Raw genomic sequence first — 13,296 nt, 5'->3', positions numbered from 1 at the left:
ACATGGCCAATTTTGGGTTTTGTATGCAGGCCTCCTGCAGGGGTTCTCCACTGTATGACCTCTCTCCTCCTCTGCAGCACTCACATCACTACTCCTTATGAACTCTCAGTGGCTATGATCTCAAAAAGCCAATACTATTTTGGGGCTTTCACTGTAGTAGCTCTCAGCAACAACAGTAAATTAAAAACTCCTTGTGTAACTCCTCCTGAGCATACAAAGCAGTCTGTTGCTGTGAGCTGCAGTTAAGGAAAGAATTGGTTGTCTTCGCAGCAATAGTGCCAGAGGATTTGGGGGTTGCAACTGAGCCTAGTGGCCAGATATGCACACCAAGCGGCAATTCATTTTTTAGCATGTGTGTGTATGTGAAGATCAAGTAAGTTTAGGAAGGGGCTGAATAGGATAACATTTGAGACTCATTGCTGTGAGTATCACCCGACTGTACCAGAGGAATGGCATAAGGAACTAGTTGCGCTCTAGCAGCTCATACATGCAACAACATGCCCCAGTAGGTAATGGACTATTATCCGTGACATTTTTCAGTGTTACCTGATGCATGATGAGATGTAACATGATGAGATATTGGCTGCCACCTGCTTTCACAGATGATAAATAGATACTGGAAGAGTTAGTAACTGGGGGAAGTCCAGGTGGAAGCTGCTTTTCTGTGATGTGATCCCACACGGCTGGGGTCTGCATGTGAATGATACAACCATATGGGTGGTGGATGACCTGAGTTGGGAATGCCCAAGGTTGCAGAGAGGTGACTTGGGATCTACGGCAATATATATAGTTTTGGGTCCCTCCTCCTGCACCGCACCCCCCAAATTTGGGCTATGAATCAATACACTGGAAGCATTCAGCTTTGTGGGATTCCAGGGCAATTTGCCCCCCTTCACTCCTTGTGCCAGTTGTTAGGGGGGAAAGACCTATGCAATCTGCCCTGCCCACATGGCTGTAGTCCCCTGCTGTGTGGAATCATGCCATAGAAAAGTGGCTCCCATGCAACTGCGTGAAGGGCACCACAACAAACAGGGATTCTGTCAACAATATCAACTCCCCTTATGTCTGTTGCCGTTTGTGCAAAGTGGTAATAAGCATGATTGCTTACATGATCAGAAATAAATGAATTCTATTCTCATGATATCTCCAGAGAGATTCAAGTCCCAGCAACACTCCCCCATGCACCACAGCATTGCTATCATCACTGCATTGCTTATTAGAGCTGTACATGGGTGCAACAAGAAAAGGATGCAATGTCCCTGGTTCAGTCTAGGGCAAGACAGTGTCAGGAAAGAAATGAAGAGCTGTGGCTGCCTTCCAGGCAACCAGTTCTTTGGAGACAGACGGATCTTCATTAACGGTAAGCCCCCTCCCACCTTCCAATAATATTCAATGCAATGCTGATATGATGCGGCATTGCATCAAATCTATTAATAGATTTTATTCATTATCAAAATGGCGGACAGTTTTCACTGGAATTGTTTCTGTTGAAAAATGCCCCAAGGCTTAAATTGCATCAGAACTGATTATTGATTTGATGCAAAGTGATGCACAGCCGTGTTGCTTATGGCTGCTTGGTGACAGAGAGGGATTCTTTGAAAAGAGAAATGTTCTTACTGTTAAAAAAAAAATTAAATCACTGAAAAGTAGGGCTGGGGGGAGCGGGGGTCGATTGGCCCCTGCAAGCTCCAGCATGCCCTGCACGAACGTGCAGGGCATGCTGGTGAGAGCACCAGAGCCGGGAGGCGGCTTTTCTCCTCCCCTCTGGGGGTCTCCTTGTGAGTAGCCGCACCGCGGAGCCGCGCCTACTCACGATCAGATAGCCCGGGTTTGCAGAGCGCTCACTCGACAAACCCAGGCTAATGGGAGGGGTACTTGAGCGGGTTAACCGCTTGAGAACCACCGGGCTCACAGCCGAGCCCGGTGGTTCTTACGATTGGCAAAAATTGGGCTAGGCTCTCCTAGCCCGATTTTTGCCGATCGTCAGAATAGCCCCAATGCCAGACAGAGCAGCCACATTCCAAATACATAGTTTGGGGTAAATGGCCTATAGGTTGCCTCACTCAAATCTTAAAAGAAAATCCTAATGGCACTCTGGCAAGTTCTGTTGATTCCAGTAAGGCATCCAGTTAAGGATTTAGGATTGTCATCTAAGACTCGATATCTGGACTGGACTGCTTTAAATACATACTGAAATAGCCTCAGGAACATATTGAAATAATAAGAGAGAATAACTGGGGGTGCAGAATTAGCAGTTTTTTCTCAACTCAGATCATACTTAGCAGATGTACTTCAAGCCTAAGTATCTCTAGGAATACAACTTATCCTGGGTAACAGTAGAAAGGGTTTCCCTTATTACCCAAATCTGCTTTATTGTGAAGTGATCAAATTGCTTTTTATCCCACCAGTAGGATCCCTGATAAACTTGTTCTCAACCTTCTTTATGACTGTTTTTTAGATGCATGAAGATTATAACTCACCCCCAATCCCCTTTCATCTGAACTAAACCTTTATGGATGAAGCATCATTCTTCCACTCTTTCCAGTTGCGTTTCCACCCTGGTGATCAGACACAGATGGCTGTAGTAGCCTTGGTGGTGGAGTCAAGGTCCTGGTGGCCAACAGGTAGAATAGCATTCTGTTGGTCTTGTTGAACTTTTCTGTGACTTTTGATACTGTGGAGCATACCATTCTTTTGAAATGATACAAAGGCCTACCCAGTGGTTTTACTTTTTTTTTTTGTTCATCCTCATTCAAAGGTCAGTCATTGGTAATGCTAGGTTGGCCAATGGAAATGTGCATGTGGCATTCTACAGAACTTGATGTTCTCACCAATGCTTTTAAACATCCACGTGAAAATTGATCTCTCCATCTGGGAGAGATCATCCAGAGTTTGGGGTTGGGTGTCATCAATATGTTGATGACACTCTGCTCTATTGTTCACTAAGCATCCGTGAGCTGCTGCCTCAGACCTAAACCAGGGTCAGTAGATGAAGGTGAACAAACTGAATCGGAGGTGATGCTGGTGAAGGATTGTCAGGCCTTCAAGATGGTTAGGATGCTGTGATAGGGGGTAGGGTGGAAGTATCCTCATCTGAACAATTTTGGTCTGGGGTACTCTTGAATTCAACTTTGCTCCTGGGCGCTTTCCAGATTACACCCTGCAACTGGGTCACAACGAGTGCTTCCACACTTCCTGTGTTGTGACACTGCAGTCCCTACACCGACAGCAGGGTGCCGTTCATATTTCCAATGACTGGTTACGAATTTAGTTGCTGCAATATAGTGCTATGATGTCATCTATCTGGCGTTAAAAAGTTGTTTTTTCGGGTTGCTAGTTTTCATGAGACTGCTCTCCCTGCTGTTTAGGTTTTGAAAGCAATTTGCCTGAATGGAACCATTTTGCTGCTGTTGAGCGGCTAGCCTGGAAAGCGACCTGGATAAGTAAGTAGTGGTAGACTGGGGTATTTTACCAGAAGCATCTGCTACTTAGGCTCTGCTTCTTGCTGGAGGGTAGGGACCTCACTATACATATGGATAATTCTGTAGCCTCTTGGAGTGACTTCTGAAATGTGCTATATCAGCTGTCTTTACTGCAGTTGCACCAAGTCTTTAGAGCAGGGCTGCACAACATCCGCCCTCCTGCAGATGTTGTACAACTCATATCACTTTATTGGCCACTACAGCTGGAGATGAAGGGAGTTGTAGTCCAAAAATATGCTGGGGGGGGCAAAGTTGAGCAGGCCTGCTTTAGAGTAACCTCACAGTTATGATCAAAGGATGTCCCTCTTCCTGTTTTTAAAAAAGCTGTGAGGTGTCTTTGGGCTAGCACTTAGCAGTCAACTGGTGGCTTTATTAGCAGCCTGTGATTTCTTTAGCTAGTGGCTAAAGAAAGTTTTTGATTGCTCACTTGATTGTTATAAATTTATTGTTAATTTTATTTTAAATGTCTTTTACCATTTGTATGCCACTCTCTGTGCAGGAAAAGTGGCATATAATGCTTCAAATAAACAAACACAACCATTTCCTGCAGTCATATTTTCCATATCCTTTAAGAACTTTGCTCGCCAGTTTGTTGATTTGATTGTAGCTACAGTAAGTAGTAGTACGAAGGCTCACTAGAGGGGGATAGGTTTAGTCCCCATGCCACACATACTTTCACAGTCCCCCAGATAAATGAATGGATGCCATTCATTTCTATGGAGTAAAGCCCTCTATGTGGGGGTGCTCCAGGGAGGCCTGTGGCCTCCTCCCAAGGTCTGCATGCAATGTGAAACCACTTTGAGAGAGGAACCCTTTCTGCACTACCTGCCCCACTCAACGTCTCTGCTTGCTGTAATTATGCACATTTCAAGTATTTTCTGCACTTTTTCTGTCCGAATGACTGTACGTGGCTGAGCACGAATTTTCAACTCCCAAATTTCCAACTCATGTCATGCTGCATTAGCAGCTGACCTCCCAGCTGCTTCATTTTGAGAAGGAAGCATCTCTGCTGCTGCTTCTTGCCAGATGGATGTAACAACTGTTTACCCCTGAAAGGGAAACCTCTCCCGAGCCCAGTTCTGCCTTCCTGGTGATGCTCTGAGGATCAAATGGGTGCCCCCCCGCCCTTTGCCACTAAATGAATCTCCTGGGACAACTGGGCTCAGGGGATGATGGTGGCAAGCTGCATTCTCTCCCTGATCCCAAGACACTCCAGCTCCCGCCGTGTTTTTAAGGCTGCTCTCCCCTGAAGACATCACAGAAGCTTGTGCTAAACTGAAGGGAAGCAAGCAGTAGGGTGCTTTTCTTCTTCAGTCATCCAAACTCTCAAGCCAGGGCTAGTATATGCACAGAGCTCTCCGACATCAGGAATATGCAGATTGTACAACTGTTTGCATGCACAAAATTACATCCCCATCTGTTTCTGGGTGGCCTATTTTTCAGCACAAGTAGGGGTTCTCTATCACTGGCACAGAGCACCTTCTATTCTATGGGACTCTCTGTGATGAAGCGCTCCATGTGGACACAGAATTTTGCTAATTCATAGTGCCTATTATCTTATTTTCTTCATAGACATAGCTTGCTGGTTTGAAACCCCCAAGATTTCCCCCCAGTTCTAATGCTACAAGGTGACTTCTAAGTAGGGATCAGCAACTAGAGGCCCCTGGCCAAATCCTGTCCCTTGAGAGGTACCACTGATCCCTTCAGATGCTGACCTGGCAGAAAAGAGCTGTCGGGGGAAACGTATCTATGAAAACAGATCTTGCTGGCTGGTCATTCTAGGGGTGGATCACTGGCCCAATATCCCTTATATAGTAGCTCTCTGAGTATATTGAGTCGCTTTGTCAGGGAATTATAGCAGCCACAGTGTGATCTGAGAGATACTGGGCAGCTGCAGGCTCAAGAGGTATTGGAACCCCAGAATTCCCTAACCAAGATAAGAACACTCGGATCGTACATTTTTTGCCCAATGGTGGGTTAGCTCATAGATAGGTTTGTGGCAGCAAAAATTCCAAGATAAGGACTGATTTAAAATGGTTTCCCCTTATTTCTGTCTCATGTATGTGATCCTAGAGTCTGGGTGAATTTAATAAGCTCAGCCCGGGTCTTATCACAGCCCAATGTCCAGATTCTGTAGTTGAAACTCTCTATAAAAGGAATATATAGAGCCTGACTGTTAAAATGACACCCAGATTGTTCCTATCCACTGTGTCAGCAAATGCTCAACAGCTGTGGCACTTCTGTTGAGGATGGGAATGGCTTGAATCTTAAAGTCTAGAACCCCATGAATTCAGAGATTTCCCAAGAAATCAAGATAATAGCCTGTTAAGCACCTGGGCTCTTGAAATCTCCATGGCTAAACAGAAATAACTTGGCAATTCTCTCCTCTCCCTTTCCCCAGTATCCATTCCTTCTGCCAACATGCGCCGCTTTTAGGACTGCCACCCCTTTATCCTCCAAAAGTTTCTTGCTCAAGTGTTTTTCTCACACTACCTAGCAACACCAATCACTGCCAAAATGTTGACAATTCCATGACAACATTATGGAGTTGCTTCAGAAACAGAAGTAATGCAAATTAAGAAAGTTTGCCTAATTGCCTTCAACCTGCCTAATGCATTCTGGTCACATAATTTCAGTTTCTCGTTGTACATTTTGTATGTTTAGCATTCAGGGACACTCTGGTCTTAGCACAAGGATTGTTTTGTGGAAAGAAGCAGGAAACGTGGTGTACGTCCAGTGAATGAAGTTTCGATTCTGACGACAAGACCTGAAGGCACCAGGCCTCATGCAAAGAAGCCAAGGATTCATCTCAGGAGATCGCTGGTTGCTATGCAAGCGATGCAAGAGGGTTCGAGGTCAGAGCCCAGAAAGGACAGCTACTCCTACCTTAGCTTCCATGCTGCATAATGTCTGAACCCCGTCATTTGGCTAAAGAGAATACTTGAAGTGAATGGAAATGACTGAGCTTCCAGAATGCTTAAGACAAAAGTTGTGAATGGGAAAGCTGCACTCCTTTTCCCCTTAGAAAATTGGGGGAGGGGAATACCTTCTAGTCCAACTGCTCTAAAATCCTCAGAATATCCTATGAAGGTGAGTGCCCAAGAGAGCAGAGAAAGGCTTGTGCTATAAGTGCTAAAGGAAGGCAGTTTCGTTATTTCGATAAGATAGTGGGCAGCACAGTCAGACACTATTTCTTCCTCAGGAACAGCTACAGATGGCGGCGCCTGGAGGCCGCCTTCCTGAAATGAACAGATCCCCCACCAGCTTTGGGAAGGGTCTTCTCCGCACAGGGTCTTCTCCTCCAAAAGCCATTTGTTTCGCGGTGAGTCTTTTCCACCAGGTTTTCTTTCACCTATCAATAAGCAATGGGGTGCCAGAGGCTGAACGGTGGGGCAGGTGCAAATAACACCTCTGCAGTCTGAATATTTTTGCACGGCATTTTATTGGGAGAGGGACTACTATGCCTGCCTCATTACAGAAGTGGTGGAAGGATAGGCAGGAAGGAAGGCAGGGTCACCAGCCCATGCTAGGAGGGGCACACTTAACTAATGGCCCTGCTATTAGTCACCCAATCATGGGTGCCAAAGAGTTCCCAATTCCTGCCTCCCCTCTCCCCAAATGGGATCAAGAGGTCTGTCATTTTAAGCCTCACAGGCTCTGGAATGTCCTCCCAGGCCTTTCAGCTGGCCCATCCTGCATCTTCTCTTCCCTTTGTCACGGAAGCAGCAGGAAGCCCATGAGCGAGCTATTAAAAAGACAGAGACTTATTCCACCATGCTGGTTGGAACTCTCATTTTGCTTTTCTCTTTATGCTGGTTATAAGCATTTTTAAAGGATGCTGGTACTAAAGGCAACATTACATATTTTGGGGTGCTAGGACTATGCGCAGAACTTTGCTGCTTTATCGTAATTTGGAGTGGTGGCAAGGTTGTGGCTTGTTATTGCAGACACACTCAGGAATGCTGGCACTATGGTTTCTTAGTGTAGGGTCTTAAGGGGCATTGGGGTTCCGTTGGAAGGCTTATTCTTTTAAGGTGAGTCAGGAGTGCTGGTGCTGCGATCTGTCAGTGAGAACTGGCGCATCAATTTGGTTGTAGGGTGCTTGGAGGTGATGTCACAGTGATGTACTACGATAGGGTCTCTTGGGGCATTGCAGGGTGGGGAGATGGTTACAGCATGTTCTCTGATGAGCACTGAGAATCCATGGGGTGGTTTCACCTGGCACTAGGCATGCACGCCAGGGATCACCACGGTTACTCTATTGATCTATGAGCAGAGAGTTGGGTGTGCTCATTAGCTCCTAAAAGGATCACGCGCCACTAGGATGTCACTGGAGAGTTTGCAAGTACTGAGCAAGCAGAACTAGCTTGTTAATTGTCTTATATTCTACTGCTCTGTAAACAACGGTTACTGTAGGCTTGCATGTGGTCCTTTTGCTACTTTAGGTTTGCTGAGGAGTCGGCTGGGGAGCTTGCCTGTTAACTGGATTCTTACCAAGGAGCATGGAGTTTGCATACAGGGGTTCAGTACGGGAAGAACTAGTGCTCAGAGTTGGCAGCGACTACGTTGTTATTGTAGGATCACTGGTGAAGCACTGGCTACTAGAGGCTGCAAAAGATCTGACCCAGGCCCTCTCCTCCACTGGTTCTGGAAGCATGAGGTAGGTTCTCTCCAGGGACTGCCTGGCCAGAAACCAACAGCCTTTTCCCCAGTGGAAGAAAGAGACGGTGAAGAGGCAGGAATATGCCTCTTTTTTATGGTGGTGGTGAGGAATAATTCAGGAACCAAGATGGAAGGGGGATTAATTAGAACTGCAAGTCAAAGAAAAAGAGATTACTCCACAGACAGCGCAGAAGAAAGAGGTGAAGCTCTGCAGTTAATAGACTCCCTCTCCTGCAAAGGAAGAGGTGAGCCCAGACAAGGATGTGGGTGATGTGGGCGTGGCACTTACCAGAGATGGCATCAGATGGTGCCACACTCCTTCCTGAGGGACACAGCAGCCACTTGAGAAAGACTGTAGGAAATAGGGTGTTTGTGTAGTGCAAACCCCAGAGGTGAGTTGGGAGTAAGGGAAGGATAATTTAGGAGGGATAAGCAAGGCTCCCTCTCCAGAGCTGGCCCAAACTCAGCTCCAGACGGAGGGGGCCAGATCTCCAAGGCTATTTGAAGTGAGAGAGGAAGTGGGTGACGGGGTAGTGTGGGGAGTCGATGCCCAGGACCTGGCAGATGCCTAGCAGCTTGAGGCAGGCCTCACGGCGGCTAGAACTGGCACAGGCCACATTGCAATAGGGCTCCTCGTACTCGCTGGACACTAGCTCGTCATCAAGCAGGTTGAGGCGGATGACCCCACGCTCATGCAGGGCCTGGAGCGTCTCCAGGCTGGCTGTGGACTTGAGGGCCTGCAGGTGCTGCGACACCAGGCACATCACTCCCACCAGGTGAGTGCGGGGGCGAGAACGGGCAGGCAGCAACGGGGCCACCCCACAGGCAACCATGACCGAGGCCAGCATGATGTCTGCGCCGTAGATCTCCTGAATCCAATCGCGCAGGTAGAAGCCGCCCATGCGGGGGTTGATTTCGATGAGCTTGGGGCCGGCTGCTGTCAGCTTGAGCTCCACATTGAAGACGCCGTCGGTTAGGCCGCAGCCTAAGCAGCACTGGTAGGCCGCACGGATGAGTTGCGCCTCACGGTCATGGGGCAGACAAGTGGGCATGCAGGCTGCCGTCTCGGTGAAGTTGGGCACCCGGGTGGGCCCGTTGTCAGACACAAATGCCCCCAGCATACGCCCTTCGTACACCACCAGATCCACGTCGTGCTCAGTGCCAGAGACATACTCCATCAAGAGCATGGCATTGCCCCAGCCTAACCCTATGCCTGGGTGGTCAGAGTCCTCCTGCAGGTCCCTGGAGATCTTGTCAAAGTGTAGGTGACACTGCTGCGCATCTTCCACCAGCTTGACTCCCACAGCCCCTGCCCCATACTCTAGCTTCATGACCCCAGGAAAGCTGAGGTGGCTTGCGGCTCGCTCCACATCAGCATGGCTCTCCAGGTGACAGCAGGGCACGGCATAGAGGGCCGCGGAGGGCCAGCGAGCCCCCTCCTTGCGCCGCCGCAGCAGGTGCAGGTGCGTGCGGCTCTTCTGCTTAGCCACGCGCATGGCGGTGGGGGAGCTGCAGCGCAGGCCCAGCCCCTCGCACACTAGTGCCGTTAGGACCATGCAGTCATCCCAGTAGGACAGGCAGCCGTCCAGGTGCAGGCCCCGCTCCTGCACAAGTGCCAGCAGCCGCTGGGCATGCTCCTCGTCCCTCTTGTGGTCCGTGGTGTCATAGTGGATGAAGGTCTGCACCAGCTGGGAGGCAAAGTGGTTGGGATCGGAGTCCACCAGGTGGATCTGAGGATGGGAAAGAGGAGAAGAGAGAAAGAGAGCAAGAGGGAGAGAGAGAGAGAGAAGTGGGAGAGGAAGCAGGTTGGGGGAGAGGGAAGGGCAGACACAGAAGGGCAGAGATGCAGAGAAGGTGGGAGAAAAATCAGAGATGCATCACTACTGACAATATCAGAGAAGGCAAACTCCTCGGGACCAGACACAGCATAGCAGCCCCCCTCCTCTCCACCACATGCTGTGTATGGGGGTAGCTGTCTGGCCAGCCATTCTTCAGTCATAGACATAGAGGGAGGGGGGATCTGAGCTTTCTCTAGATGGGAATGGGGCCATAGCTCAGTGGCAGAACATATGCTTTGCATGCAGAAGGTCCCAGGTTCAATCTCTGGCATCTCCAGGTGGGGCTGGGAAAGACTCCTGCCTGAACCCTTGGAGAGCCGCTGCCAGTCAGTGTAGACAATATTGAGCTAGATGGACTCATGGTCTGACTCAGTTTGAGGCAGCTTCTTATGCTCCCATCCCTGTTTATGCAGCCACTGAGGAAGGAGGAAGTCCGCTGGCCTCTGAGTCTGGGTGGGAGGAGCGGAGTGACCCAGGCTGGGGAGAAAAGGATCAATGTCTTGAGAGACAACAGCCGAGCCAGTTCGTGGCCTGGAGGGTACACAAGTAAGTCACAGGTCCATTCTCCATCTGGTCTGTGCCTCTTTATCTGGATTCAGCTTGGGTCAGGGAGGTGCCCCTATTCAGCTCTCTGGGCTTTGTGAAACATAAGCCAGGAGTGGAGGGGTCGGGCGGCCTTAAGTCTTTTGCTGCTGATGCTTTGGGCAGGAACATCCAGCAACCCCATGATGTGGAGACTGCCAAGCAGATCACCACCCCTTCTTTATATTAACAAGAGCCAAGCCATTTTCCAAGAGGAGCTTGGGTAAAGCCCTCGGGCTGTCCCATTGTGAAGACTGCAGCTGTTGACATAGGCTATGTGTGCCAGAGTCAATGTGCTTCGTTCAGAGCTGAAGAAGGGAGGCAAGACTTCCAGTGGGGGCAAACTCAACCCCTAGCCCCATAGGTGTAAGCTGACACCAGGACATTTGTAACATTTTCAAGGACAATGGTATGAGACACTGCTGGTCAAGCCACCGTCTGGTTTCTTCTACCCAATTAATTCTCATCTTATTCCAATAACACCACCACCCTCTACATATTATATATTCTCTGGACCAGAGAATATTCTCAGAGAGACCCACATTGATATGCTCAGCTGCTGGGGCCCGGGTAACCTAGAAATCCCTGACACGAGGTCTAGAAGCTAAAAGGCTCAAGACAGCTTGTTCTTGAAATTTCACCGGATTCCCACCTCCTTGAAAGGAAGAGACCATCAGCGCAGCAATTCCTCTGCACTGAGAAGGGGGCAGTGTTTGTATCCCGAGTTGGGGGGGAAACCAAAAATATGGTGCTTTTATGGAGTCTGCTGGGAAGGGTGGCTGGATGAGGAAAGAGACGTTACTGAATAAGCTGTTGGGAGCTTCCTGGGCTGCCTTGGCTGCAGGACCTCCACCCTAGTTTCTGGCAGGGCTCCTGCACTTTCAAAGAACTGCATGACTTGTTGGAGATGCAGTGATGAAAACACCACAGTCAATATGGTGTAGGGGTTAGAGTGCCAGAATAGGAACGGGGAGACCCAAGTTCAAATCCCCACTCAGCCATGCAACTCACGGGGTGACTCTGGGTTAGTCAGCCTAACCCAACTCACAGGATTGTTGTGAGGATAGTCTAACCATGTACACTGCTCTGGGCTCCTTGGAGGAAGAGAGGGATATACATGAAGTAAATAAATATACTGCTGCTGGCCATCTCACTATTCAAAGCCAGAAAACATGTCAGAAGCTGGCAGCAATGCTACGTGGCAGTGGCAGTTTCCTCCCAGAATGGCTGGGTTGGGAGGCAGGCTGGGATCCTGGAAACTTGAACACCTGCACAGTGAATTCAGTGGTCCTGTGTCCTGTTTGTTTCCTGTCTCTGTTTATGGACACAGGATGTGACAGGAGGTAAGAACTGACCAGAACTCATCTCCACCCCCAGCGACTCTTCTGGGCTGGGCCTTGCTTTGCCCAAGGGACTAGCCCCCAGAACAGCTGCAATACACGAATGGGGAGGAGCCAAAGCCAGAAACGGGACAGGCAGGCTTCAATTATAAGTGCACGGTGAAACGGATGCGCCTTTTTTGATTGGTCGGGGGGGCAGTCTGTGATTCTCTCCCCTCTCTGTCCTTAGATTGCACCCATAACGTTTATGTACTATGGACAGGGGCTGCAGGGGTGCTGCTGCTCTAGCTATAGTCCATCCTGCAGCCTGTGGGGGGCTGCATGGGTCTGGTTTCCGCATCTTACTTTTAGCCCGTAGTCCCTGGCTGCCTCCCAGACGAACTTTTTGCTGACTCCGCCGGCCCCAATCACCAACACGTGTTTGCCCTCCATCAGGTGGCACTGCGCACGACGCAGCATCGTCTCCACCAGGGGGCGTGCCGCCTCGCCCGCTGGTGCCCCCACCACCCGGCCCATGGACTCAAAGACTGAGCAGGTTTCCAGGCACAGCTGCGAGTTCATCTCCAGGGCTACCAGCTGCAGCACCTGATCCTCAGAGCTCAGGAGGAAATCCACACCTGAAGGAAGCGGAAACCAAGAGTATTGTCAGTCTCCAAGCCAGAAACACCAGCAAAGCCTCACTGAAGATCACAGAAATGCTGGAGAAGTCCTAGAACCAACTCCCACAGGATTCCCAAAAACCAGTGGATAAATAAATAACCTGCCTGAAGTGCAGCTGCCAGCTAGAATCCATATTCATCATAAGTGGCCAACAAGTTACCTCCAGTAAATAGTCAAGTAGTCCTGGCTAACACCCAAATCTATCTATGGTCAACTTCATCAGGAAATGGCACAACTTCCCTAAATGCCTGCCTGCAGGCAGTAATGGGCTGGATGAGGGATAATAGACTGAGGTTGAATCCAAATAAGACAGAGGTTCTCATTGTAGGGGACCATAATTAAGGAGATGGGGGTAGATCTGCCTGTTCTAGATGGGGTTAGGATCAGGTATGCAGCTTGAGAGTACTTCTGGATCCCATAGTCTCCCTGATACCTCAGGTGGAGGCAGTGACCAGGAGTGCTTTTTATGTTTCGGCTGATACGCCAACCGCACCCTTTCCTAGAAGAGGATGACCTTAAAAGAGTGGCCCACATGCTGATAACTTCCAGGCATGACTACTGGGTGCACTCTATGATGGGCTGCCTTTGTACATAGTCCAGAAACTGCAGTTGGTGCAGAATGCTGCTGCCAGATTGGTCTCCATTTTACTCCTGTTCTGAAAGAACTACACTGGCTGCCAATGGGTTTCCGGCAAAATACAAAGTGCTGGCTATTACCCATAAAGCACTTTT

General features: G+C 49.2%; 1 protein-coding gene and 1 long non-coding RNA gene across 2 annotated transcripts in view; one reads left to right on the top strand and one right to left on the bottom strand.

Moving 5' to 3' along the window:
• Positions 1-1,227: 1,227 nt before the first annotated feature.
• Positions 1,228-6,806, top strand: LOC128341140 (uncharacterized). The gene is made up of 5 exons (XR_008314226.1): positions 1,228-1,360; positions 2,459-2,624; positions 3,369-3,443; positions 6,147-6,572; positions 6,685-6,806. It is a non-coding gene; the product is annotated as an uncharacterized LOC128341140 (long non-coding RNA).
• A 99-nt stretch (positions 6,807-6,905) lies between these two features.
• CARNS1 (carnosine synthase 1) overlaps positions 6,906-13,296 on the bottom strand; it is a 39,713-nt gene continuing 33,322 nt past the window's right edge. The window contains exons 9-10 of the mRNA XM_053287239.1: positions 12,250-12,521; positions 6,906-9,874 (exon numbers count right to left, since the gene is read on the bottom strand). Coding sequence (XP_053143214.1) covers positions 8,642-9,874; positions 12,250-12,521 — 1,505 coding nt within the window. The 3' untranslated portion in view covers positions 6,906-8,641. The remainder of the gene's footprint in view (positions 9,875-12,249; positions 12,522-13,296) is intronic.

This window comes from Hemicordylus capensis, chromosome 1 (assembly GCF_027244095.1).
Source record: "Hemicordylus capensis ecotype Gifberg chromosome 1, rHemCap1.1.pri, whole genome shotgun sequence".
Classification (NCBI taxonomy): Eukaryota; Metazoa; Chordata; class Lepidosauria; order Squamata; family Cordylidae; genus Hemicordylus; species Hemicordylus capensis.
This window is presented reverse-complemented; position numbering and strand designations above follow the sequence as displayed.